Source organism: Panthera uncia (genome assembly GCF_023721935.1).
Source record: "Panthera uncia isolate 11264 chromosome A3 unlocalized genomic scaffold, Puncia_PCG_1.0 HiC_scaffold_12, whole genome shotgun sequence".
In the NCBI taxonomy this organism is placed as follows: Eukaryota; Metazoa; Chordata; class Mammalia; order Carnivora; family Felidae; genus Panthera; species Panthera uncia.
In genome coordinates, this window is record NW_026057579.1 from 35,289,211 (window position 1) to 35,316,515 (window position 27,305).

General features: G+C 48.1%; 1 protein-coding gene across 1 annotated transcript; it reads right to left on the bottom strand.

Moving 5' to 3' along the window:
- Positions 1-688: 688 nt before the first annotated feature.
- On the bottom strand, positions 689-19,785 carry RSAD2 (radical S-adenosyl methionine domain containing 2). The gene is made up of 6 exons (XM_049652598.1): positions 19,393-19,785; positions 13,174-13,335; positions 9,244-9,473; positions 6,483-6,632; positions 5,637-5,669; positions 689-3,766 (listed from the first exon to the last, which is right to left on the bottom strand). The coding sequence occupies exons 1-6, from the start codon at positions 19,742-19,744 to the stop codon at positions 3,602-3,604; spliced, it is 1,092 nt and encodes a 363-aa protein (XP_049508555.1). The 5' UTR covers positions 19,745-19,785; the 3' UTR covers positions 689-3,601.
- Positions 19,786-27,305: the final 7,520 nt, after the last annotated feature.

Genomic DNA, 27,305 nt, shown 5'->3' on the forward strand with positions numbered 1-27,305 from the left:
GGGGCACAGGCATGTCTGAGAGAATCCTGCACGGCCGAGGAGGACCAGAGCAAGAATGGAGGGCACGAGGGGGACACCGGGCCAGGAATGCAGAGCACTTGGCTGCGAGAGCCTGGAATTGGGAGCTGAATGAGACAGGGACACGTTGAGATGCCCTGAGGGAAAAGATGAATCACTTATGGGAGGGACGGAGGGGAGGGCGCTGGCCGGCTGGGAGGTAACAGCTCTTCCTGTGGAGCGGGGGCAGGGCCAGGGGGTGCCTGTAAGGAAGGGGTCAGGAACCGACTGGACGGCCGGGAACCAGGGTGCCAGGGGTGCACCTCCTTGGACCCCAGGGCCAGGCACCTGCCTGCCCCTGGGACTGCTGGACGGCTCACACTCCGAGCGCCGAGCTAGGCCCACTGGTGCGGAGGCTGGTGCTATCCCTGACGTGACCGGGTTTTGGACACCTGGCCCCCAAGACGCCGGTTTTCATTTTAGAATACAAAGGCCATTTTCTCCGGTGACTCGTCTCCGCTCCCTCTGGTTGGTGATCGGGTTGTTTGCAATGTGCTCATTAATTATTGATAACCTTGTTGATTTTTAAACTGTACTTGCCTTTAGCAATGGCAGTTTGTAAAAGCACACGATTACTTTAAATACACACCCAGGAGAGGCTTCGTTATATTGGCCCACTGAGAGAGGAGGCAGTGTACAAACAATATTTTAATATATTACAACGTCTTACAATACATCAGATCAATACTCCAGAGCAGCACATATGAAGAAAAAATATATTTTTCCCCCTAATAATGGAGACCTTCTATACATACGCAAGACAAAGCTTTAAAATCTTATGGCATGATTGGTCTTCCTCTAATCACAGCTGATTAAACAGTCTTTCAACCAGAGGGTAGCCTATGGGAGGAATTATTGCCCGATAGAGTCTCACTGAGACTTCGCTTGTGTTAGCATCATGTCGTGTCTCTCCCAACACAGGGACTGGACTCCAGACCCCAGCAGAGAAGGAACAGGAGCCTGCATTTCAGATGACTCAGCTCATGATCTCACTCCCCTTCAACCTTAAAAGAAAATAGGCAACTTTCGCACCATCTATCACTAAATGGCAGGGTTGATTCATACTTTTGAAACCAACATGCTATTACTATTGTCTGACCTTTCTAGGTTTCCTAAGACAAAATTCTACTCATATCATCACCATGTAAACATTAGCAACACTCAAAAGCACCACAAAACCTTTGTTCTTCACATTGAAATGGAGATGCCTCAGTTAAATTTACCATTTGTTTTCTTCCCCCTTTTTGTTCATTATTTTTTTCCAATTCCACTTAACGTACAGCATCGTGTTATTTCAGGTGTACAACATAGTAATCGAGCGATTCTATACATTACTCAGTGCTCATCACGAGACGTGGACTCTGTTTTTTTTTTTTTCAATAAAAAAGACTTTCACAAAACTGACACTCATATTTAAAACTGAAAATATAAAGCAAAAGGTTCTGAAGTTCAAATTTGAATTTTACGCAGTGTTAAATGTCCCAATTTCTCCCCCTTAAAAATGAACATTTAGATATTTTAAACATTGCAGATCCTAACGGTACATAAGGAAAGGGACTAGTGATGTAAAAAACAGCCGGAAAATAGATGTAGGATACTCATTTCTCTGGTGCAGTTTTGTTTTGTTTTAGATTTCCTTTGGGGAATGAGTAATACAATTTCCTGCATTTTGAGTTTGATCGAATTTGAGAGAAATTCATTCCAACTCAGAGGATTTGGACTTTCAATTTAGATTTTGTTTCGTGATTGAGCACCTGCTGTCTACCAGACAACGTTGTCGGTGCTTTCACATACGTGAACTTCGTTTGCTGAACTTACTCTTGTTGAATAATGTGAAGATCAGCAAAGTGTGGTCATGTTATGCAAAAAAAATCAAAAGTGTTTTATATACTGATTATATATACTAAGGTCATCATAGCTTAGTTACGGTCATAGCTTAGATATGTTCAAGGCCCATACAGGGAAAAAGCTTTCTAATTCATTTTTCTCTTAAAATATAAAACAAAAAAATGGAAAATGCAGGACAGCCCATCCTATTTTATTTTTTATTTATTTAAAAAGTTTTTATTTTATTTTTTTTAACCCATCCTGTTTTAGATGGGACACAAATATATTTCCGTTGTACGATAGTCACTTCAAATTTGAAGTAGAAATATCTTTTCCGGGGAAAAAAAAATCACAAACCAAACTTTCAAAATCACCAAGTCTGGAAAGTAGATTATGAAGCGAATCTGTGTGGCTGCTTCACAGACTCGGGCAGCGTTTAAACGCCACCTAGTGACCGACACTGGCATGGCAGCTGGGTTACAATTTCTCCAGGCTTGGGCAAAAAAAATGGTCCATGATTTTGCTTTTTTGAAACAATGATAGGAAATTATTGTTTTCCAGGCAATGAGATACTGTCTAAATTACATAAACAAACTGTGTTTGATATTTCCACAAGTAGAGAATCTTTTCCCCTGACCCAGTTTAAGTGATATTTTCCCAAAGAAGCTAAGAAAAGGAAGGCACGGGTTTTCTCCTCTTCGCCTAGATTTTTTTTTTTTTGACCCAGATTATATCCTTGTTTCAAGTGATTCAGAGTTAGTTGAGAAATATTATATTGAGCCATGGCTTCATTTGTGTAAAATCCAGGTACATTCTAGGCGTTTCCCTTCATTCTTTCCTAGACAGCATCCCAGTGCCTTTTCCTAACAGATCAGAGCAATCTAGTAGCTGTGATTTATCACAGATACAGGGACAACTGTCTATTCACATGCACTCATACGTTGTTGCAGGGAAGATCCCGGTGGCTTGGATAACAGGTGCATACAGCAATCTGAACACTGACCCCTTTGTCATGAAGTGTAAAGTGTGTATTTGTTTTGCTGAGACTCTTGGAAGAGAAAAGGGACTAGCAGAGAGAGCTAACATTCACGGAATAGTCAGCATGGGCCAGGGGCCATGCAGAGCATGGGCAGATGAACTATCTCCTTCTAGGCCCTTACTGAACACCGATGAGATCATCGTCTCCTGCTCTCTGAAAACATCTGTTGACTATTTCTAGACTTCTGGGTTAAAAAGCCCAAGACCACGATGGTATGAAGGCAGAAAGGACAGAGTTACAGCGGGCAGACTAACCGGGGGAGGGATTGTGTCGTTGTTCTAGATGTGAAAATTGCCATCTCAACATTTAGCAAAAAAACCAAAAAAACAAAAAAACAAAACAAAAACAAAAAAACAACAAACAAAAAGCCCCAACTCTATCAAATGAAAGGTCTGATACAAATAGCTTCAAAACTGGGAACACGGGAGTCGCAGAAAACGCTGCTCAAAAAACTCAATCCTAAAGAAGCTAATTAACTCAAGTTAAGGGTTTTGCATTATCTATGGGTTTTGATGATCCAGGATTTACCGCGGAGAATCAGGTAGCAGGTGCAACAGACGATGGGACTGGGGGCCGTTGAGAAATGCAGCAGGAATTACTGCTGAGCACGGCCAGCACACGTCAGGTCGGAGCGAGTGTCCCCACGGGCGGGTCGAGGGCTAGGGTCCACTTCTGGGTCTACCAGTCCAGCTTCAGGTCCGCCTTGCTCCACACATATTTGCCTCCTCGCTTTAGAAACATCTTTTCATCAAATCCGCTGAACTTTATAGCTTCTTCTACGCCAACATCCAGGATGGACTTGGAAGGATCCTTCCGCCCGTTCCTGCAATTCAGGAAGCGCATCTAGAAAATTCAAGACAGAAAGGGGATATGTTTGTACAACTGATTCCTTGAAACTCAGTGTTGGGGGGTTAATCCACAGTGACGTTTGACCCTGGAGCCATTTCAACAAATATTTAGCGACGGCTGTTGGCCAGACACTACACTGTGGATGCTGACCTCCTAGAACACTCTTTCTCTGCTCGAAGAGCTCACTTTAACCGACAGAAACACATTAGATCGACGAGCACATGATAAACCAAATTACATGCCTGCCACACGTCCCTCCATGGGTCGGGGGGAGGTAATGTTTAGAAATTGTAAGGTGGAGGCCTGGGTGGCTCAGTCGATGAAGCGTTCAGACTCTTGGTTTGAGCTTAGGTCATGATCTCATGGTTGAGCCCCTTTGGGCTCTATACTGGCAGCACAGAGCCTGCTTGGGATTCTTTCTCTCCTTCTCCTCTCTCCCTGCCCCTCCGCCACTCGCGCTGTCTCTTTCTCTCTCAAAATAAAAGAATAAACTTAGAAAATTTTAGAAACTGTTAACTGGAGAGAACGGTGTTATAAATGCACAGAAGCATGACACAGGCTGGCATGTAGGTGATACTGCGGGAATGAAAACTGTTCACGCACAGATATACAGGTGTAAAGTTAATAAAACTTTCTTTTGAGAAAGGGAGAGAGTGGGATAAGAAAGGAAATACCAAGGCGGGCAGGCACCAGACCGAAGAGTCTTATATGCCCTGTCAGGCGGGAATGAGGTCTTCACCCTTCTTAACACCCACCATGGCACTAAGCACCGTACAGTAATATTTGATGATTCAGAATGTTCTTAAATTACCAAAAGCAAATTTTGGTGTCACTAATGTTTGTGCCAACTGTGTGGAGGCCAGAGAGTTTGTAAAGGAGCATTGGTCAAAACCCCCTGTCTATCATGATACTCTAAAAACAGAAATAAATTCTACTTGACTTTTCCTCTCTACCTTGAACCCTCTAACACTGGACATTAGCATCATTGCCTTTCTCCTTATGCCCCATAAAGAGAGTTTGTCCTATTGACAGACCATGAAATGGCTGTGAAGCATCATTGGTTAATTTGAAAATAATAAAATACCAAAAGTCAAAATGAGCATTTCTCATTTTGACAAGTTCCATGCATACGTTAAAACCATTGTTCTTGTTGGAGTTCATTTCTTTCTTTAATGCTTTTTTAAATTTATTTTTGAGAGAGAGAGACAGAGACAGACAGACCAACAGAGCGTGAGCAGGGGAGGACAGAGAGAGAAGAAGGAGACACAGAACCAGAAGCAGGCTCCAGGGTCGGAGCTGTCGGCACAGAGCCCGACGCAGGACTCGAACTCATGAACCCCGAGATCATGACCTGAGCTGAAGTTGGGTGCTCAACCGACTGAGCCACCCAGGCGCCCGTGGAACTCACTCATGTCTTAGAAACAGGTCTTTGAATGGACTTGTTTGTCTTGTACTAGAAATATTGGCAATGGTTTATGAACCTAGCAAAAAAAAAAAAAAAAAAGACGAAAGAAAAAAGTAATTTGTTTTTCAAATTTGAGAAGGGGAATATTTTCCTTCTTCTCTGGAAGGCAGAGCCAGTAGCAATCGTGTCAGTGACTTCTGGAGAGGAGCCGCAGGTAACCTCTTCTCACCAAAGCCAAGATTGATCAGGGGACAAGCTGGCAACATCAGAGGTACTAAAGGTGATGTGAAGTGTGATAGGACCTTCCTCCAAAGTACCCTGGGTGCTCTGGTGCTGGAGAACCCCCAACCCAAGACAACAGGACACACAGTGCCACTTTCTATGTGACACCCGAGGACCCATCGCCCCACAGGAGAAAGCCTGAGCCTTTAAATTTTATAATTCATGAGAAATACTCACATACTCATCCAGAATAAGGTAGGAATCTTTCATCTGCAAAAGAGAAATTAAATACAAATTTAGTTTCAAGTGTATTTTTCAGTATGTGCGCTCAACGGTCGGTCTTACGGGGTTTGCGCGTTTGTGTTTTATTGCTTCTGGAGTCTTCATTTCTTATACCACGTGAGTGTCTTTGGCTCTGCCCCTTACGAGGGGATCCATCAGTCAGCGCCCCTGTCCCCACCTAACATACATCTCCAGGGGCGTCTCTCACAGTTTTCAGCAGGCTGGATTCTCCACCCCAGGCTGAAAGGGTCAAAGGACACTGTGAGAGCTTCTCCGAGGATGAAATCCCCAGGCTAATTTCCCCATTTTCTCAAGCTGTGGGAGAGCCTTGTTTTTTATTCAGTGTTCCCAATGGCTATTTTTCCACCATGCATGGAATTTCCCCCATTTTCAATGGAATTAAGCTTTAAAGCTATTAACCTGGGAGTCTGCCTGCAGATTTTAATGTTACTTTCATTACCCGTAACTAGTTTTACCTTCTGTAGGTATGTGAAAGGTGTCCCTATTCCCCTAGAGGAAGCTATACCTACCCTCTCGAGGCTGCGTCCTTGGAACAGCTCCCACTGCGGGAACGGTGGGCGGACACAGAGTCCAAGGACAGGGGCGGGGGAAGGGAACCTGAAGGTCTTTCAGAGGCCCCACAGCTGGCAGGTGCAGGGCTGGTGGTGGGTTCCAGCCCGAGGCTGCACCCTCTCATCCTCCTCACTGAGCCCTCTAAAGGAACAGTGTGTGGATCCCTTGAGCTAGAGAGGTCCCTGCTTGGAACCATCTCAAGACGTGACCATGTCTGCTCCATTATACCTTCTGGTTAGACTCGGGCACCAAGCAGGACACGTCTTTGTGGCGGTCTAAGAATCCTTCAAATTCTTCATCGCTGATGATGAATTGTTGCGCCTCTCTCAAGGCGTCTTCTCCAGAATTCTCCCCCTCGATGAGGAGGCACTGGAAGACCTGGAAGGCGAGGAGGGTGTTTGCTTAGCAGAGAGTGACCCCCCCACCCCCCATGTTTGCGCCCCAAGCCTCACCTCCCCAGACCCGGCTACGTGTCCTCTATGCAAGGAAGAGTCCTCCTACTAAAGAACATTCTAGAAAGACATCTCTCTGGGGCCCTCAACGTCAGAAAGTGCAAACGGTCTGAAAATATAAAACTGGTCGAGTTTATGTTTGAGCCAGTCTGACCATCTAACCTTTTCAGACCACCAACTAAGTGATGTTCACCGCAGGGAATGAGAGTATGAAGAAAATAGACAAATCATTTGCGATCCACCAAGAAATAAGTATTTTCGAAATGTTGTCTCTGCTGACTTCAAACATCCCTTATTAAGCCCTCTACACTACGTGGGGCTTTTTTCAGTAGATATACAAGGATAGTTTCCAAAGCCATTAATAGTCTTTTAACATTCTTTTAAGTAAGTAAAGTGTGTGTGCGTGTGTGTGTGTGTGTGTGAATTATTATTGCATCGTAAGGAATACCATCCTCTGAGAAGGAAAAAACTGTCCCAGGGACCTGAGCAAGGTGGTAATAGGTGACAGCTGATCAAACGCAGACCCAGCACAGAGCCCAGGGCTATAGGGTTTTCATGTAAGGGAGGGGGGATTATGCACAGCATGTAATTAAGAGTTTAGCCAGCTTAGAATTAATTTTGAAGCGCCCTACATGTTGCCTTCTTTGCTCACTCTATTCCCACCCCCTTCTTCTCTGCTCTCTAGTCCTTAAACATCCATCTCCGCGGACCCTGGTCACACAGTAGATTTACTATTTGCTTTCCTGGCTGTCTTGCTCTGTAGGCTGGGAGCTTCCTGGGAGGGGACACCTCTCATCTTTGTCCCCATGGCACCCATCCCCAGTCCAGGCATAGGGTGAGGAGAGAGAGGGGGTCAGAGGAGGTCTCCACACAGGTGGGAATCCCAAGCCGGCTTGAATAGCAGGTGCAGTAAAGACACGCAGGGACTTTGGCCGTGGTGACTTTGGTTCTGGAATCCACCAACTTCAGTGGGGCTTGAGAAGCAAAACAGGGGGAAGGGTGGTGGGATTGGATGGGGAAAGTCAGGTGCAGCCTGCTCTGTTGTCCCCAGAGCAAGCCTGAAGGTGATGGCAGACCCCCTGTGGACGAACACTGAGGTTTCTTCCCTCCCACGCTCGTTCAGTGCTGGAGTACTGAGCACGGGGCCTCCCGTGGAGGACGTGGCCTCGGGGGTCCAGGCACCTGACCCAGGGGCGCTGCGTTTCATCAGTTTGCGGCCTGCAGATGCCAGTGATCTGATGCCAAACCTGCTTTTCAAACAGACAGCAGCTAATCTGCTCCCTCTAGAAAACTCAGGATTTTGAAAAGGCGATTCTGGAGTGACTCAGCACGCAGAAGCCACAAGAGGAGTTACAAGATGGGAGGAAAGAAGCTATGGGATCAGGAAGCTACAAGGAGCTCCTAGCAAACCAAAGCCAGGTATGTATGTATGTATACACACACATACAGGGAGAGAGAAGCTAAAAAGAGAATAATGAGGAAGACAGTAGTGGAACAGAGATAGGGGATCAGGGAAAAGGAGAGTGTCCGGCAGGTGGTTCTAGAAGGAGAGTCTAAGAGCTTTGAGCCTCGCCTCTGGTCCTCGTCCATCCCCCTTGCTGGACCACAGCCTTCGTTCCTGCCCCTGTCTCTCTTTCTTGGCTTTTCTCTAATTCCTTCGGGGCATGGGACGCAGGTCCAAGAAGCTGCGTTTCAAACAGTTCCCTGAGTTGAGTCTGAGGAACAGCCAAGGGTAGGAAAGCTTAATTTGTCATTATCTGCAAGTGTCTGTCCATGGTGGGTGCTGTAATTACACCTTGAATTGGAACGTTAGACTTTTAGTAGCTGATGGAGGGATCGAAAGCACGAATCTCGGTGAATGAACTTTGCTGCAGCTTGGGGATGGTGTTGCCCCAATATCTACTAATAATTCAGTGAGTAATATATTAACAGAATTTATGAAGAACGTGTATCCACTTATGAATAAGCCAAGAGTTTCAAGAAGAAATCCAGTATTACTATATTTAATAAATAAATATCGGTTAGGTGTTGTATGGATATATGCTTTATTTTTTTAATGTTTATTTTGAGAGAGAATGAGAGAGCGAGGGAGGGGCAAAGAGAGAGGGAGAGAGAGAATCCCAGGCAGGCTCCGTGTTGCAGGCTCCATATGTGTGGGGCTCACACTCATGGACTTTGAGATCATGACCTGAGCCGAAGTCCGACGCTTAACCGACTGAGCCACCCAGGCGCCCCACCTATGGATGTATTTTTTTAGAACACCTGCAAGCATTGACTATATCTTTTGACCTTTATCCTCCCAATATTCCAGAAGGGAATCGGTTCCAGTTTTTAGAAGGGGGAATTGAGGCAAAGACAGCGTAAGCAGCCTAAAGTTTAACAGGGCTGGAAGAAAGCATGAGGACCCGGTTTCCTGGCTGGCTCCTTCAGTCCAGAGTTCTCTCTAACCTTGACATTTCGGGTTTCATTGACACAAGCGCCTCCCAAACATTTTCTGAGTTGTACTCGGCAGAAGCGACACGGGACACGGTACTTACTTTCCAGCGGACCGGGTTCAGGGCTTTAATCTGCTCCCTCATATCCTCATCCACGTTGAATCGATTAATGACAGAATTTATTTTGAAGGCCACTCTATAGTCTCTACACCATGTCCTCAGTGTTTGAAGATTCTCCACGTGGTTCTTCTTTCCTTGGCCACGACCAATGAGGACGTTGACTTGTTCATCAAAGCTGTCACAGGAGATGGCAAGAATGTCCAAATATTCACCTGAAGGAAAACGGGCATCTTTAAGCTTTTCCATTCAAGGACCAAACCTTTTAGGCCATTTATAGCCTTTTATGATAAAACATGTCTTGTTTGTATCTAATTTTTCATTTTTTTTCACGTTTATTTTATTTGGGACACCAGGGTGGCTCAGTCAGTTAAACCTCTGACTCTTGATTTCAGCTCAGGTCATGATCTCACAGGTTGTGAGTTTGAGCCCTGCAATGGGCTCCGTGCTGACAGTGTGGAACCTACTTGGGATTCTCTCTCTCCTTCTCTCTCTCTCTTTCTGCCTCTCCCCCCACTTGCTCTCTCTCTCTCTCTCAAAATGAATTAAAAAACCTTTAAAAAGTAAAGTTTATTTTATTTATTTTGAGAGAGAGAGAATGTGTGAACAGGGAAGTAGCAGGGAGAGAGGGAGAGAGAGAGAAACCCCAGCAGGCTATGCACTGTCAGTGCAGAGCCTGATGTGGGACTTGATCCCACGAACCGTGAGATCATGACCTGAGCCTGAAATCAAGAGTCAGATGCTAAATCTGAACTTAAACTTACACTGAGCCACCCAGGTGCCCGAAGCCCAGACATTTTCTACCACCCACTCATTCTCCGGCCACATCTTCACAGCGGACTAGGTTTGAGCTTTCCTCATTATTAGGACTTTGCAGAATTGGTTGCAAAGTTGATTCTTAAAACGACTCCCTAATTATAGAAACTAGGGGTTCCAAAACTCTGTAAGCAACTATTGTCTGATTTTCTAATCAGGGAGCAATTTGAAGTACGATGTGGGGGCTAATACGTTATCCACACGTATGCCCTCCGCCTCTCAACACAAACTGGGAACTGATGTGATTGGCCGTCCTGAACTCTGAACCATGAGTTGTGATCTATTAATTAATGTGGCTCCATCGTAGGATAACTAATCTTTAGTTTCTCCAAGGACAAGCACTTGTCTTTTACTTCTTTTAGAGGCTCAAAGTATCTAGCACAAAGTGGAACCAGAGTAGGCAACTGACCATTATTTAAAACGACTCAAAATGGGGCACCGGGGTGGCTCAGTCGCTTAAGCACCTGACTCTGGGGGTTTCGGCTCAGGTCATGATGTCATGGTCGGTGGGTTCAAGCCCTGTGTTGGGCTCTGCGCTGTCAGTGCGGAGCCTGCTTGGGATTCTCCCTCTCTCTCTGCCCCTCCCCCCTCTCGTGCTATCTTTATCTCTCTCAAAATAAATAAACTTAAAAAAAAATAAAGCGACTCAAAATGTTCTAAAAATTGGTCCCAGGTAAATTCCCAATGGCTTACGATATCGAAGAAAGGAATGAACTGAGAGAGTGGTCTCTAACCCAAACAAAATCAAAGTTCCAAACTAGAATAGAGACCTGTCAGTTATGTTATATTAGTTGATTTCCGAGTCAGCTGAGCATCTCTGTCCATTGGTTTATTCTGTCGCTTCTCCAGCTTCTGCTCTATGATCATGATGTCCCCTCCTCCTGCTCTCGGATTTTCTTGTCGGAGCCCTTGTGAAGAGAGAGTTAGCAACGCAGACCTGTGTGCTCAGTCCTTGTAAGTCTCCAGGAAAGCCTGGAACCTTGGTGGAGTCTTGGCCGATCCCTGCATGTATGGATGCCAGCACGTTCTCTGGGTCTCCCTTTGATGACGTATGTATGTCTAGGGCACGTTCTACCAGCTTGTCAAGAGTTGTTGGGATTGTTATGCAAGATTCATGACGTACCTGGTTTCCTTGCTGGGAGTCCCGAGTTTCAGTTGCCGTGGGTGATTGCCCAACAGTGCGAGCCTAAGTGATCAGCCCTGCATAAAAGTCTCAGGCCCTAAGACTCCAATGAGCACTCCTCGGCAAAAACATTCCAAACATGTCCCTGAAGTTCTCGGCTAGAGAGAAAGCACGTCTTGTTCGCCCTGGAGGGGAAGGACCCGGGAGCCTGCATCTGGCCTCTCTGGACCCCAGGGATGCACATCTTCTGCTGTTTCTGAGCCGTGTCCTTGGCTCTCAGGAACCTTAGCTGTGGTGATAAGTGGCCGCTGAGTCTCGTGAGCACTCCTAGAAAACTACCAGACTCAGCCGCTCCCTCTGTCCACTCAAGCTCACAGACTTACCCTTGGTCCTTTAAACCAGAGGTGGAAAATTGAGGCTTACAGACCACCCGGTGAGACACGAACACTGCCGTGGCTGGTCCTCGTGGCATCTCAAGATATTTCAAATTTCCGTGCAAATATTGAATTGGGAGATTTCACAGAGCATGTGGATTTCTGAAGTATCTTTAAGAGTTTCGGGACGTGGCGACACGTACCCGAAACCCCATGTAGGACAAACGCCCGTGGAAGCCTGTGGCCAGCTGGCGGTCAGCTCGTCCACCATGAACAGGACTTGGTGCTCCCCATCCTTCACAGCCTCGCGCTCTCTTACTGCTCCCCGCGGCTGGAGCGGGCTTTTCTCATGCGCTTCCAACTCACCCTGCCTCTCCCACACAGGCATCTGGGCTTCTGACCCTGGAGTGCAGCGAGCCCGCGGGGCCTGCTCCCTATGTTGCCCACATAGAGCCAGTGTTGGAGGGAGGACGTTACGCAGGGACACTGCCAGTAAGCCCGGCCGATCATCCTCTGCTCACACGGTTCCCTAAGCCTCTGTTACCTCTCTGAATCTGGTTCCTAAAGTTTCCTTTGATGCTTCTGACCCTGATTGACTAAGCGGCTCCCTTCACAGTCTTCCCGGATTCGCCTTTCCCGGACACTTTTGAATCTTGTCTTCCCGCTTACCCTTCATCCCATGGGCTACACCACCCACATCCACGACCCCCCCCCCCCCCCCCCCACACCCGTGTCTTCACCATCTCTGCAGGGGTATTTGGTCAGAGCCTTTCTGTGAGCAGCCTCAACAGAGAATAAACACGGCCACGTTTTCGGTGGCGGCCAAGCTCACACCGCTCATCCAAAGGGAGGACAGAACGCTGTGCTCTAAGAGTTAGGTAATTGTCTCCTGAAATGATAATAGTAATAAGAGCTAATATTTTCCGGGGCTCCCTAAGTTCCAGCCTCTGCTCTAGGGATGTCACATCTATGGAAACTCAGCTGTGAGGGACCTCCAGGGTCTTAGGATCCATGGTTCGCCATCCCGGCTGCAGAGCGGAGCCCCTCGGAGCCCCTCGGAGCCCCTCAGGTTGGTCTGTCCACATGCCACGACGTTCTGACATAATGAGCCTGGGATTCAGTCCCCCACGCAGATAGTCTATTTAAATGTCTTCAGCAGCTGCATATGTAGCCAAAGGAGGGGAGGACAGTTTTGGCCCAAATGCTTCATCGATGAGACTAACAGAATGACAGTTCCTTGGAGATTTAACAATTGAGCATTAGCAGCAAGCCATAAGGGTTTATTCTGCAGAATGGTGTCACTGTCCCCTGCCAGCGGCTAAGCTAAAGCCACAGGCGCCGATACCTGCTCACTTGGGACGCACAGAAGAGTCGCGGTTGCTAATATTTTCCGTTATCTGTCTTGCCATGCTTGTTTACGTGGAGCCCTGCAGCATGAAAACCTCTAACTGCGTGCCAGCCTTGTAAAGATATTACAGTTTGGTTTCTCCTCCCTGCCCAAACCCCCCCCCCCCCGCCCCCCAGCCTAAGGCCCCGGGATGGAAGGACCCAGAACCAACACTCACGGCGGCCACGACTCCCGCGTGACGCCAGGCAGCTCACCGTAAGTCCTGAACCAGCGCTCCCGGATCAGGCTCCCGTTGCTGACGATGCTCACGCTGGGCAGCCTTAGCTCCTCCTTGCAGAACCTCACCAGCTGGCCCAGGTACTCGCCCCGGTCATGAATGAATGGCTCTCCCCCCGAAAAGTTGATCTTCTCCATCCCTGTGAGAGGCCCGACGTGAATCTTTTATCCCCCCCCCCCCGCACTGCAAAACACCCCTTGTTGCTTTAACCACAAAAGGGCTGTTTTCTCAAGGTAACAAAAACGAAATGATTATCTCCCCCCCTCACCCCCAAGCCTGGCTCCCCGTGCTTCCCACGGTGGGGAGGGACTCGCACGCACACAAGCCGGGGCCTACCCCTTGGCCCCTGCTTGAACACGGATGCATCTTACTAGGGAATCAGTTACACGGGTGAGAGACTCTCTTAGGAGGCAAAGGGGGTGCTGAGTCAACACAGGGATGTGCGAAAACCTCCTCCATCCCATCCAGAATGGTCTTTCTTGGCACCTTCTCAGGCCTAGACAGCCCTGCATGCTGCCCTGGGGGGGTCCCTTCCCTCTCTGCCTGCTGGATGCCTGTGGTTCCAAAATTCCTGCCCTTTCCTCTCTCAACGTACTCCCTTAGTTTGGAAAAGGCTTTCGAAAAACAATATGCAAACTATAGGACTTATGTTTCAAACTACACCTGGTGTAGTTTGACCAGGTATATTATTCTGGGTGAAATCACTTTGCCCTCAGGATTTTAAGGGCATTACTCGTTGTCTTCTAGGTTTTCATACTATTGTTCAGAAGCCTGATAACACTTTGATTCATAATCCTTTCGAAGGACATGATTTTGCTTTTTTCCCTTCCAGAAGCTTTCTTTCCAATGTCCCCAAATTTCAAGGTGATGTGCCTTCGTGAGATCTGTCTCTATTCATTGTTCTGGCCACTTGGCAGGTCCTGGATGGAAAAATACAGCTTCTTTGGGAATGGGACATTTCTCCTATTTTGTCGGTAACTCCCACCTCTTCTCGAACCTGCTTTTCTCCCTGGAGGTTCTGGTCTGTTGGTGCTCCGCTTGTAACCACCGCGCCCTCGGGCTGTGTCTCTGGAGTCCCATTTTCTCAGGACCTTATCTTTTAGTCTTTCTATCAAAATTCTAATTTTGGAAATCCCAGTGTCCACTCTCCAGACTCTCCCATATCCTGTTTTCTCAGCATTGTGTTACTTCTTATGCATAATAATTTTCCTCTCATCTCTCTGGGATGATCAGTTACAGGTTTTTTTTTTTTTTTTTTGACGTTTTCCTCTATTCTCTTTGCTGATTTGTTTTGGCATCTGCCTTTTACTTTGGGGTTTCTATTCGTCCCTTCTAATTTGAGTGAAGCATAAAAGAGCGGAATGGAATTTCTGTGATTCAGGAAGAAACCACGCAGACGGAGGGTTTCGGTACAGAGTGACAGAGCGAGAAATGGACTTATTCACTGGATAATGCCCCACATGCTGGTAGCCTTGGTGTTTCCTCTGGGCCATTTTGTTCTCCTGGAGAAGGACTCTTAATCTCCTGCTATGCCTGACCACCTGGCTGCCTGTACCCTGGAAAGTACCAGCAGGCCGGTTCTCAACCCCCGGCCTTCAGTGTGGGCTCTCCTCCCGGCCCCACCTGGGGTCCCTGAGCACAGCCTTGGTGGTCCAGATCCCTCAGAAAAGAAGCCGCCTGTCATCTGCAGGACTTGGAGAGGGACCTCGTCTGACCGTGGTGGGGAGAGCCGTGGAAGGGCCTTTGGCCTATTTCCTCCCTCCCGCCTCACCCCCTACCTGTGGATCAACGCTGTGCTTCTGCATGCTAACATGCTTCACGTCTTTGAAATGTCCTACATTCCATGCAGCAGGCTGGTGAGCCTCTTACAGCCACTGCCCTGCAGACACATGCTGAAGGCGTCCAAGAGCCATAAACCATTTAGGACAACAACCTGTGGATTTCCTTGTGGGCTTATGCCCCTTCTTTCAATGATGCTATTGGAACTTTAGTGGCATGAAGGAAAGATTGGAAGGGCGTTCAGTAGAACGTCCAGAAGGTCTACATACATTTAGAATTTCTGCAGCGATATTGTCATAGTGGCGTTCATTTCCATTCAGTTCCGTTCAACTCGGTTGACTGCGTCTCTACCAGATGCTCTGTTCCACTGGCAATATCAGAGCGGGACGTTTCCAGAACGAACCCTTAATCGGTAAGCAACCAGCTCCGCTAAGTGAAGTTTGAAACGCACGCTTCGCGGGACTCTAAGGGTGCTGATAGCTCAGGCAGCGGACAGCCTGCTCGGATTAGAGACAGAAGACACCACGCTTCAGAGCATGCGAAGGAAAGGGCACAGGGTGACAGGCTGCTGACACAGAAGCGTGTGTGGGCATCAGAGGTCAAAGGAGCAAGCGTGAGACCAGTAAGAGCAGCAAACAGACCGAGTCACTGGAATAAAATAATTAGAAGCACCAAATAAACTAACGGAGAAGGCTGGGGATCTTATTAAGGGCCAAACAGCACAATCTGCCACAAAATTCCCTAAGAATTTTATTTGTTAACATCCATTCAACAAACTTGGTCCCTACAAAGTATGGAATACCGTGCCTGGCCATTTCATTTGTGCAAACTCACTGTAGCCCAGCTTTTAAAATGCTGTCCGGACCCGGTTTTGAGGTCCTGGCTGAAGGCCGGTCATCCTTAAATTCATCCTTAAACTCATTCAGCAAGGAAGGCATCATTACCCTGGTTTTTATCATTTATTTATTGTTTAAAGTTTATTTTTGAGAGAGAGCGAGCGAGCGTGTGCGCACACACGCGAGTCGGGGAGGGGAGGGGCAGGGAGAGGGAGCGAGGGAGTCCCAAGCAGGCTCCGCACTGTGAGCGCAGAGCCCGATGTGGGGCTCAAACTCACCAAAAGCAAGATCGTGACCTGAGCTGAAATCAAGAGTTGGGTGCTTAACCAACTGGGCCACCCAGGCGCCCCATCCTGGTTTTTAGTTGCAGGGTTCAAGCCCGGAAAGGTTCACGAATTATTCATGAATACAAGGCTAGGAAAAAAAAAAAATGCTGAGATGGATGTCCAAGCTCCAAAGCCTTCCATTTTGTCAGCGGGGCGGCCCTTCACCCCCGCTTGCCCAAGCTAGTCCCGCCTGATGGCAGACCAGGTGTCATCTGTTATTCTTTTCAACACCGCCTTTCATGCTCCGGTGGGCCTACGACTGGACAGTGATAAGTTCTATCCCCTCACTGGTGAGGGCTAGGAGCCTGGCTGTGTGGCGGTGGTTATATTTAATAAAAACATCGTTATTCCCTAAAGTGTGGTTAAATAGGGTCAGACAAACCAGAGAGCGTGACACAGTGTGTTGGCCAGTGACGTGGCCCTTGATGAGTTTGAGGGTAAGACGTAGAGGGGATGAAAGGAAGAGGGAGCTGAGGGAACGGGATGTGGATGTGTAGTTGAGATCTTAGATGAGGAACAATGACTTCACAGTGATCTTAACATACAAGGAGTGATCCTATTACAGCCCAGATCACTACTGACCCCCGGAGTGGCTACCTTCTATTCGTGTTCTCCGTGTAAAAGCGAGAGGAGTCAGTAATATTCTGGAGAAGCATCTCCAGCCGGAGTAGTACATTTTCATTGTAAATATAATTTGCATTTAGATTTAAAATTTTAATCACCACCAGAGTAGATTGTTCCTATTTTAGCCACAAATCTCACCTACAGGGCACATAACCTATACTACACCTTGATCATTTTAAGTAATTTTGGTTTTATTTACTTAAAACTGAGAGGTCACCATATAAGGGTTTTAATTATAACTAAAGTAGTTTAGGCCCTATTAAGAAACATCTGAGCATTTACTTATCTGTGCCTCGTAGCTACTTTTTGAGGTTGGCATATGAGTTACCTTTACACACATTTTAAAGATTAGTTAACTTACATTCAGAAAAGTTAAATGTCTTGGCACGTCACATAAGTGCTGCAGCAAGAGGTCAAGTCCTGCCTTGCGAGTCAAGAGTCTGAGCTCTTTCCAGGACGCCAGACCTCCCTTCATTTGCTCATGTCTCCAAAAACATTTATTACCCCCCTATTACATTCTAGATATTCTCCTAGGCACAAAAATACACAGAATGCTAACATTCAGCCTTGGAACTCCAACCCTTTGGGGACCCAGATATTAAAAATAAAACAACCTGGTGGGGCGCCTGGGTGGCGCAGTCGGTTAAGCGTCCGACTTCAGCCAGGTCACGATCTCGCGGTCCGTGAGTTCGAGCCCCGCGTCAGGCTCTGGGCTGATGGCTCGGAGCCTGGAGCCTGTTTCCGATTCTGTGTCTTCCTCTCTCTCTGCCCCTCCCCCGTTCATGCTCTGTCTCTCTCTGTCCCAAAAATAAATAAAAAACGTTGAAAAAAAAATAAAAAAAAAAATAAAAAAAAATAAAAATAAAACAACCTGGGGTGCCTGGGTGGCTCAGCCGGTTAAGCGTCTGACTTCAGCCCAGGTCACGGTCTCATGGTTCGTGAGTTAGAGCCCCGTGTCAGGCTCTGTGCTGACAGTGTGGAGCCTGGAGCCCGCTTCGGATTCTGTGTCTCCCTCTCTCTCTGCCTCTCCCCAGCTCCTGCTCTGTCTCTCTCTCAAAAATAAATATTAAAAAATTAAAACAATGGAATGAAACATAACTTCAAAAGTCCTATAGTACACGTTCATAGCAGGCACCGTGGGATCACGAATAGGGAGAGAGGGCATTCCAGAAAGAGAGGATAGCGTGATCACAGGCCTGATTTATGCAGGTGGTGAGGGAGAATGAGTATAACATGATGTGCCTGGAGCATAGGGCACTGAGGGCATTGGGGTGAAGGATGTCGAGGTCCCCGTGGGGGCAGCAGAGACGATTGTAAGAATCGCAGCAATCCAGCTGAGAAATGGGGAGACGCTGAGCCAGACCCCACGGGAACAGTGAGGTGGGACTCCACTTGGCTGAACGGCTGTGGATGATTGAGCAAACACCACGGGGAACAAAAGAAATCAGATCATTCCATTATGTAAAGTACAAAATCAGGCAAAAGCCATCTGTCCGTTAGAAGACAAACTCAGGGTTACCCTTGTGGGGGGCAGGGCAGTGATGGAAGGGAGACGTTTCTGGGCACTGGGACGCTGTCTGGGCACTGTTTATCTGGGCGTGGCTATTTTGTGCAGTTCACTCAGCTACGCCCTCAGGACGGGCGTGACTTTGTGTGTGTGTGTTATACTTCTGTAAAAAAGCAAAACAAAACGACAACACAACAGTTAAGCAAGTTGAGAAAAAGTTGGCAAGGTTGCTGAAGTTGCCAGCTTCCCAGGAGCTCCGGGAAAGACAGGAAGACCAGGTGAGAAGGAAGGACGGATGTGGAGGGGAAGATGCTGCCTCGGAATCACGTACATGCTGAGCCTTCTCGGAGATGCTTCCACTAGCGTGGAGAAGCTCAGTAAGCAAGTCTTGAGATCAAAATCATTGTCGTATTTGTACTGCAAATAGTTTCTTTACAGTTTCATGGGAGAGGGGCGCCTGGGTTGGTCAGTCGGTTAAGCGCCCGACTTCGGCTCAGGTCATGAACTCACGGTTCGTGAGTTCGAGCCCCGCATCGGGCTCTGTGCTGACAGCTCGGAGCCTGGACCCCGCTTTGGATTCTGTGTCTCCCTGTCTCTCTGCCCCTCCCCCACTTGCGCTCTGTCTCTCCCTGTCTCTCAAAAATAAACAAATGTAAAAAACAAATTTTAAAGTTTCATGGGAGGAACACATACATAATCCGAAGTAAGAGACTGGAACATTGTAGTTCCCAAATCAGAGTTTTCGTCTTTGTTTTCAACTTTCCTCATTAATTCTTTCTGGAAAACCCCCACTGCACTGGTGCTTTGGACAAACTCAGAAAGTAGAACGGTCCCAACCTGCTTCTTGGCAAACAGGGGGAGCGGGGGCACTGGGAGCCTGGCAGGTGCAGGGACCTCTGCTCACCTGGAGGCTGTAGGAGGGATGGGTTTGCAGTCCCTCCGGGCTGCGCCAGCCGACTGGTTCCGAAGGCCCAGGCATCCCCCCCAAATTCACCCCAGGCATCCCCCCCAAATTCACCCCAATTCTCCCTCGCGGGATGGACGCTCTGTAGGCCCTCTGCCACCTGTGCGCATCCCCAAGCCCGCGGCCGCGCCCTGACTTCCTCCTGGGATGGGGGACTCACCGGCTTCCTGCAGCAGCCGCAGCCCTCGCTTGGCCTCGTCCAGGGGCAGCACGAAGGACGTCTTGGCCGTGTGGAAGCAGAAGCCACACTTGTAGTTGCACTGGCGGGTGAAATGGTAGTTGACGCTGGTGGGGGTGATGGGCTGCTCCGGGCCCTGCCCGCCGTCCCCTCTGCTCCCCTGCGCTTCTCCCCGGCCCGGCTGCGGTGGCCGGGCACTCTGGCCCCCTGGCAGCCAGAGTGTGGCCCTGAGCCAGAGGACCCAGGGGACCAGGCTGCTCCAGAGGGAGCGCAGGGGCTTCCTGAAAGCGCTCAGCAGCTTTCCAGCAAAAGCCACGGGCACCAGCATCCACATGGTGGCCAGGCTCCCTGAGGCTGTCCTGCTGCCTGGAGACAGGGCTTATATGTGCCAGGAGCGACCTGTCACGTGGGCCGGCCGGACACACTTCTGACTAACTCTCGGCTGAGCTCAAGTTTCGATTTTCCTGTTCGTGAAAATGAAAGTTGGGACGGGGCCAAGGCTGAAGGCTGGGGATCGGGGCCAGCATCGGCCCGGCCCGGCCTCACCTTTCACCTGTCTTGGGGGCCGGCACGGGCCTTCTCACTGGTTACAGACCAGGACCTCGCCCTCTGTCCGTCTGGCCCTCCGTCCAGCAGGGAGCCGCAGCCCGGACAGAGATGCCGCGGCTCTCCAGGCGGCACGTTCCTCACACATGACGCTTCCTGCCGCCGCCCCCAGCGAGAGTCTGGTGTGAAAGCCACAGAATGAATGGCACGGGCGGCCCTTGCGGGGCGAGGACAGGACCCGTGAGCCTCGGCGCCCCTCGCAGACCGTGGTCCAAATGCACAGGCACATGATAACACCCATGTTCCATCCACCTTTAGCTGTCCATCTCCACCTTCTGTATTTTCCCAGCGTTGAAACTCAGACACTTACACTCCCCTGAATTTCATTGATTGACTGATTGATTGATTGAAAGTTTTTTTATTTTTAGTAATCTCTGCAACCAACATCAGCCTCGAACCCACGACCCCAAGATCAAGAGGCGCTCGCTCCTCGGACCGAGCCAGCCAGGCACACCATTTCTATTTTAGTTTGTTTTTTTTTTTTTAAATATCTACTTATTTTTGTGAGAGAGAGAGTGGGGGGAGGAGCAGAGAGAGAGGGAGACACAGAACCCGAGGCAGGTTCCGAGCTCTGAGCTGTCAGCACAGAGCCCGACGTGGGGCTTGAACTTGCCAACTGTAAGGTCATGACCTGAGCCCAAATCACACGCTTAACCAACTGAGCCACCCGGGCACCCCATTTCTATTCTACATTCAAAAGACCATAGGAAAATCAGAAGCTTTGCTAAGTTCTTGTTCATTGTCAAGAATTACAGTAGTTTCTTCCTGATTTTCAGTTTCCTAGAGAGCATTGTCGAATTTTGTGCTGAACCTTTTTTTTTGCTTTAGTTGTCTTTAATCAGAATTGTCTTAAAAATTCTTTTTAATGTTTACTTTTGAGGCAGAGAGAGACAGAGCATGAACGGGTGAGGGTCAGAGAGAGGGAGACACAGAATCTGAAGCAGGCTCCAAGCTGTCATCACAGACCCTGACACGGGGCTCGAACTCAGGGACTGTGGTTCGAGCAGGTGGTCTTAAGTTTTCCTGAAGCTCATGGAAAGCTGGGACAGTCCTGGTAGGTAAGCTTCTGGAGCCACAAACCAAGCTCGTCACGTACTGGCTATGGGGCTTTGGTAAGTTACTTTATTTCTCTGGATCTCCGTTACCTCATCTGTAAGTCCAGATAGCTCGTGCGGCTTTTTTTGTGTGTGAAGACTGAAAGTTCTCATTTCTGTGGATCACATCAACTGGGACGGTGTCTGGAAAGTGGCACGTGTTCACTTGGGGTTAGCTATTGTTATTCTGGCGGTGTTGTGTTCTAAATAGAAACAAAGATGACTTTCACTTTACTTGGAAAGAAAACTGAAAGCAAAGTCAGCAAAATAGCAAGCCTGTGTGTAATGATCTGATTACACACTAACGGATATAACGCAAGTGCTTGAAATCTTAGCCCAAAGCATTTTAAAACCTCACTGTCGTATGGCTCAATCAGGAAATACTTCCCCCCCCCCCCCCCGGATCACATGTGTTTGAAGAAATGAAAACCAAATCGGTTTACATTTCAAATTGAGTATCAGGTAAGGCACAGAGGGTGACCATGTAGGCTTTTCAAACCAGACCTTTTAAGGTCTGAATCCTAATTCAGCCAAGAGTGTTTCATTTGGGGTAAATTTCTTCACCTGCCTGATCTTGTTAACACATCTGGAAATATGGATGGTAATGTCACACTCACACAGGGCATTTTAGGGATTAAAATGTATGGGGCGCCTGGGTGGCTCAGTTGGTTAAGCGTCCGACTTCGGCTCAGGTCACGATCTCGCGGTATGTGAGTTCGAGCCCCGCGTCGGGCTCTGTGCTGACTGCTCAGAGCCTGGAGCCTGTTTCAGATTCTGTGTCTCCCTCTCTCTCTGACCCTCCCCCGTTCATGCTCTGTCTCTCTTTGTCTCAAAAATAAATAAATGTTAAAAAAAAAAATGCATATTCAGCACCGAGAGTAGTGCTTGCGTGATAAATTAACCATATCTAACACACCACATAGCGTTGTGCCCCAGGCCCCGGCCTACACTTTGCATGCACTTACTTATTTTACAGCTGGAGAAGCTCACGCCACGCAGGGAGTGTTTGAACTGGGATGTAACACCTGGAAACCTGCTCAATGATAATTATCAGCACGTTAGTTTAGCTTTTCCTAAATCTGTTCTAAGCAGGCCAGTTTCTTTTATGCATTCATTTGTCCCTTCCTTCCTTCCTTCCTTCCTTCCTCCCTTCCTTCCTTCCTTCCTTCCTCCCTCCCTCCCTCCCTCCCTCCCTCCCTCCAGGCATTCTCTCTTTCCTTCCTTTCTTCTTTGCTTCAACAAGTGTTTATTGAGAGCCTCCTACTTTTCAGAGAAAACCTTGGTAAATGTGAATAAAATACAAATCAGATAAATAAGCCCAAGTTTTTCCAGCAGAGAACTCACAAAAGTTAAGTCCTTATGGTATTCCTTGAACATATGTCCTATTCCTTCCAACCTGTCTTTTCCCACCCATTTAAGAGTAAGGTTCAGGAGTGGTAGACTTTCTTATTCAAAGTCAGGGCCTGCACAAGCCAGGGAGGGATTTCTGCCTCCAACTGCTCAAGATGGGGCTGGGCTGGGGGAAGCACAAGGCAGCCCCGTTTTGGCTCTCTAGTGGGAGTCGGCCATCTCTAAAGGCATCCACATGCAAGTGGAAAACAGTCAAATGTCATCGTCATTTTTCTGTAGCCAGGGACTTTTTTTCCTAAACACCTGAACATCTGTAACATACTCCATGCTCCCTAATGTGTACCGTTTCCTGCAGGGATGTCCCAACAGCGGCTGCAACACATCAGCCGAACGTAGAATCCGTTCAGTTATTTGCAGACATCCTAACATCTCTGTGGTAAGTCTTTTGCTCACGCATGCCATACGTCAGGACTACCCATCAACTACTATGCATCCCATACATCAAAAAGTACACAATTCGTAAATGCACGGCACGATGAATCTCTGGTAGACTGAACACATGTATGTAATGAGCATCTTGATCAAGAAATAGAACTTTGCCAAGAGGCCTCCAAGACCTTCCCTCAGGCCCCGAACCCTACCTCTGCCCCAAAGATAACCCTGTCCTGTTTTCTAGAAACCATACTCCAGGTTTGCCGCTGTTAAAGTTCATGTGGATGGAATCACGACATGCCCGCTTTCTGTCAGGACTTTCTCACTCAATGCTGTTTGTAGACTTATCCATGTTGCTGTGTTTAGCAGTAGATTGTTCATTTTCCTAGCTAGCATTTATTGATTCTATTGTTTGAATATACCACAATTCATTTAATTATTATTAAAAAAATTTTTTTTAATGTTTATTTATTTTTGAGACAGAGAGAGAGCATGAACGGGGGAGGGGCAGAGAGAGAGGGAGACACAGAATCGGAAGCAGGCTCCAGGCCCTGAGCCATCAGCCCAGAGCCCGACGCGGGGCTCGAACTTACAGGCCGCGAGATCGTGACCTGAGCTGAAGTCGGACGCTTAAGCGACTGAGCCACCCAGGCGCCCCTTATTTTGTTATGATGAACGTTTGGAATATTTTGCTATCACACCATGAATATTCTTGTATATGCCTTTTGGTCAACATATACATGTGCGTTTATGTTGGGTATATACTCAGGAATGGACTCATTGCCTCATGTGGTGTATGTGTGCTCCCCTTGAGCACATATCTGCAAAGAGCTTTCCAGAGCGCTTGAACCAGTTTACATTCCCACCAGAATACTGTAAGAGTTCTAGCTGCTCCACATCTTCCTTCTCATTTGGCACTTTCACTGTAAGATTTTTGTTTTGTCTGCTTTAATTTGGCCACCCAGTGGATATGTAATGGTAGCTCTTTTTTAGTTTCCAGTTCTCTGATGACTAGTGATATTAAGCACCTTTATATATGTGTATTAGCCATCTCTTTTGTAAAGTGCCTGTTCACGTCCCTTGCCCACTTTTGTATTGGACTTCCTGCATTCCACCCTCCCCTCCCCCCACAGTGGACTTTCCGTATTTTTAGTACAGATTTTTAGAAATTCATTGTTTATCATGAACTTTCTTGGTTACACACATTGTACATATCTTTAACTCTTTGGCTTTCTTGTTCACTCATTTACTAGTTGAAACTTAATTGATTTAATGAGTACAATTTTATTAATTTGCAGAGCTGTGGTTTTGTGTATCCGTGTGAGTATTTAAGGAAATGAAATGGACTATTAAAGTGCTTCAAAATAAGATATTGTTCCTTGAAATTTTTACTTAGCTGTCTTGTGTGTGGGTATTGGCTAAAAGGATTCATACGACTCAGGAGCAGTTTATACTCCCTGTTAGGGTTTATTCCAGGGAAGGGATGCAGAGTGAAAACAGGAAGAAGATGAAAACTCAGACTGAGTCTGGAGAGGTCTGCACAGGCTTCTGAGCCCTTGGCCTGAGTTGCTCAGGACGGACTTTCTCTCAAGCAGTGCACTACAGGGACAAGTACAAATTAGTTGGTCAGGGAAGCCTGCTTGAGTCTCAGAGTCTGGGTTTATGTGGAGGGCTAGACGTGTAGGTGCATTCAGCTGTGACTGGCCATGGTCACCAAATCTAAGAAACCCAACGGTGAATGAGGTGCCCATCACCAACCTTGGTGTGTGCAGAACAGTGCTGACAGGCCGATGTGGCATTGCTCCCGTATAGACACAGAATCATCAATGATCCGTAGAAAGAAACTTTTGAAGGGCACGTTTCTAGGGTTTGGCCAGGATCGATCGTGGCTCCGGTCTCCCCTGGAGAGATGCTCTGAGTGAGCTGTGTTGACTCTTTCTTCATGGGATGGCACATAAACTCTATTAGTGAGAAAATCAACTCCGCAATACGATAGAATATTTTTCAGATTGGAAGCTCACAAATGCATCCAAAAGAACTTTATAAAAGAGAAATAGAAGGCTTATGGACTAGAGGGTTTACCTGTTCCTTAATAAAGCAGTTACTTACTAAATGCGTCTACTTTGGGGTCCTTCATTACCTTCTTTCCCAGGGTTTAGATTATAGAATCATCACTCCTTCCCGGATCTATTTTGTCAATTCTTATTTTCCAACTTCACCGTTTATTTTGTGACATTCAGACGTATTGATGTAGAATTGTATGTAATCTTCTCTGTTTTTGGAGGCCTTCACAATCTGTGGCTTTTTCCTTTCTTGGATACCTATCGTGCTGGTTGCATTTTCTTTCTTTTTCTCCATTTGAATAGTCGACCTAGAAGTATATCTACTTCAGCAGGTTTTCCAAAACCAATCTCCTTTCCAAAATAAATATTAGTGTTTTCATTTATTAGTTATTACTTACTGCATTTATATTTATTAATTCTTCCTTTCTGCTCCCCACCCCGCCCATGAACAGAGTGGCCAGGATAGCTTCAGTTTTCCCATTTAATACTCCAAGTGTTGAAAACTATGACTTAAAAAAATTTTTTTTCTAAATGTTTATTTATTTTTGACAGAGAGAAGAGAGAGAGAGAGAGACAGAGAGACACAGAGAGAGACAGAGCATGAATGGGGGAGGGGCAGAGAGAGGGGGACACAGACTCCGAAGCAGGCTCCAGGCTCCGGGCTGTCAGCACAGAGCCCGACGTGGGGCTCCAACTCACGGACTGCGAGATCATGACCTGGGCCAAAGTTGGAGGCTTAACTGACTGAGCCACCCAGGCACCCCGAAAAATACGACTTTTTTAAATGAATGAAGCTGTGTTATCCATTCACTGAAAGACTTCACTGAAGGATCCTTCCAGCTCCCAGCTTCTCTGCTCTCCACCCACAAGGGTAGTTCGTTCCATCGAAACATCCACTTAAGTTGGGACCATCAGATTCTCTGTACAGGAATTTGAAACTGGAACTCAAAAATCTGACAGATTTTTTTTTCCCTTTATGAGTGAAAATATTCTATATTCAATTGTCAACAGATATGAACGTTGACTGAGCACGGGGGGTGCAAGGTCTTTAATTTCACTGTCTTCTTGGTGGGGGGAGGTAGGTGAAACGGAGAGGAAAACAAAGAAAGGACAGAGGCAGTGGGGAAGGGGCGCGCAAAAAGGGCCAAGAGAGGCTCATGGGAGGTCGCAATATGGGTGTTTTCTTCTTCTGTCTCCCATGTGCTGATTATACACGTGAAAACACCTCTGCGCGCTAAGTGCCCAAAGTCAGATTGCTCACAGAGAGTAAGAATGATCCTGTTCTCGAAGAGCTGAACTGCCCCTGGTCTATTAACCCATAGTTCAACCTCAGGTCTAAAAGTTCCTGCTTGTCGACAAGTTGTATTCCCTTCGGGATTACACATGCACCCGCGCTGAATCCAAATTGCTTAAATCGTAAAGTTTATTTGCTCTCTGTTCAGCTAACGTTTTCCACCTTTAGCTCAGTTGTGAATTTTTGACTCTTCCCCATAGGATTTTGGTTTTCAGTCGGCCTGACCATCATCGTCCAAGATATCCTCAGCTAAGCAGTGAGCACACAACGATACGTCCAGACAGGCGTGTGAAAGCTGCCGCACAAGGACAGCGATACCGTCGACGGCGGACTTCTGGCTGATACAGCTGCTCCCACCACCGACTGGGACCCGAATGCGGGCCTTGGGTTTGGCCCGCGCGCACATCGGGAGACACCCGGGTTTGAGAGTCAGCAAAAGGAGAGGGGTAAGTCCCAGAAGAGGGAGAAGCGCTCCCCGTTTGGGCAGTCGGAGCAGCTGCTAGGACTCGGGTGGGAGTGAGGGCCAAAGAGCCGGCCAGCGGGAGGGTTGAGGTTGAGCCAGCGGCCTGTGGGTAAGGAGTCTGCACTGAACGGCCAGTGAGGGTGGGGAGCAGCGAAGAGTCCCGACCTCTCTCTCCCTCTCTAACGCGCTCGCGCGCACACACACCCCACCCGGGACGTAAACAACAGCGGAGGCATCGGCAGTGCAGGGCCTGGGGCCCCCGCCCCCTCCCCGCCCCCAGCGCCGGGCCCCGGGCACCCTCGGGGTGCAAGCCGGGGCGGGGGGGGGGGGGCGTGCGCGCCACCCGCGGCCGTCCCCTCCCCGCCGCCGCCGTTCCGGGCGCGACCGCGAGAGGGCGGAGGAGGCCGAGGCCGAGGCCGCGGCCGCCCCACCCCTCCCCCACCCCCTCCCCCGCGCCCCGCCCGCCGGTCACTTCGCTTTCGATTCCCCGGTGGCGGGGGCGCCCCGGGCGCGGCGGGGGCGGGACCGGACGGGGCATGGCCTCCGCCCTCGGCCCGCGCGCCCCGCTGCCGCTCGCGCGTCTCCGCGGCGCC

Bases quoted from the DNA above. Each gene is read 5' to 3' on its own strand.
- RSAD2 (XM_049652598.1), bottom strand. From the start codon at position 19,744: ATGTGGATGCTGGTGCCCGTGGCTTTTGCTGGAAAGCTGCTGAGCGCT. The intron at 5,670-6,482 runs GTATAATGGAGC...TCTCTTTTGCAG, and splicing joins TGCCCGAGTCTAACCAGAAG to ATGAAAGATTCCTACCTTAT. The intron at 3,767-5,636 runs GTGAGTATTTCT...TGAATTTTCTAG, and splicing joins ACCTTATTCTGGATGAGTAT to ATGCGCTTCCTGAATTGCAG.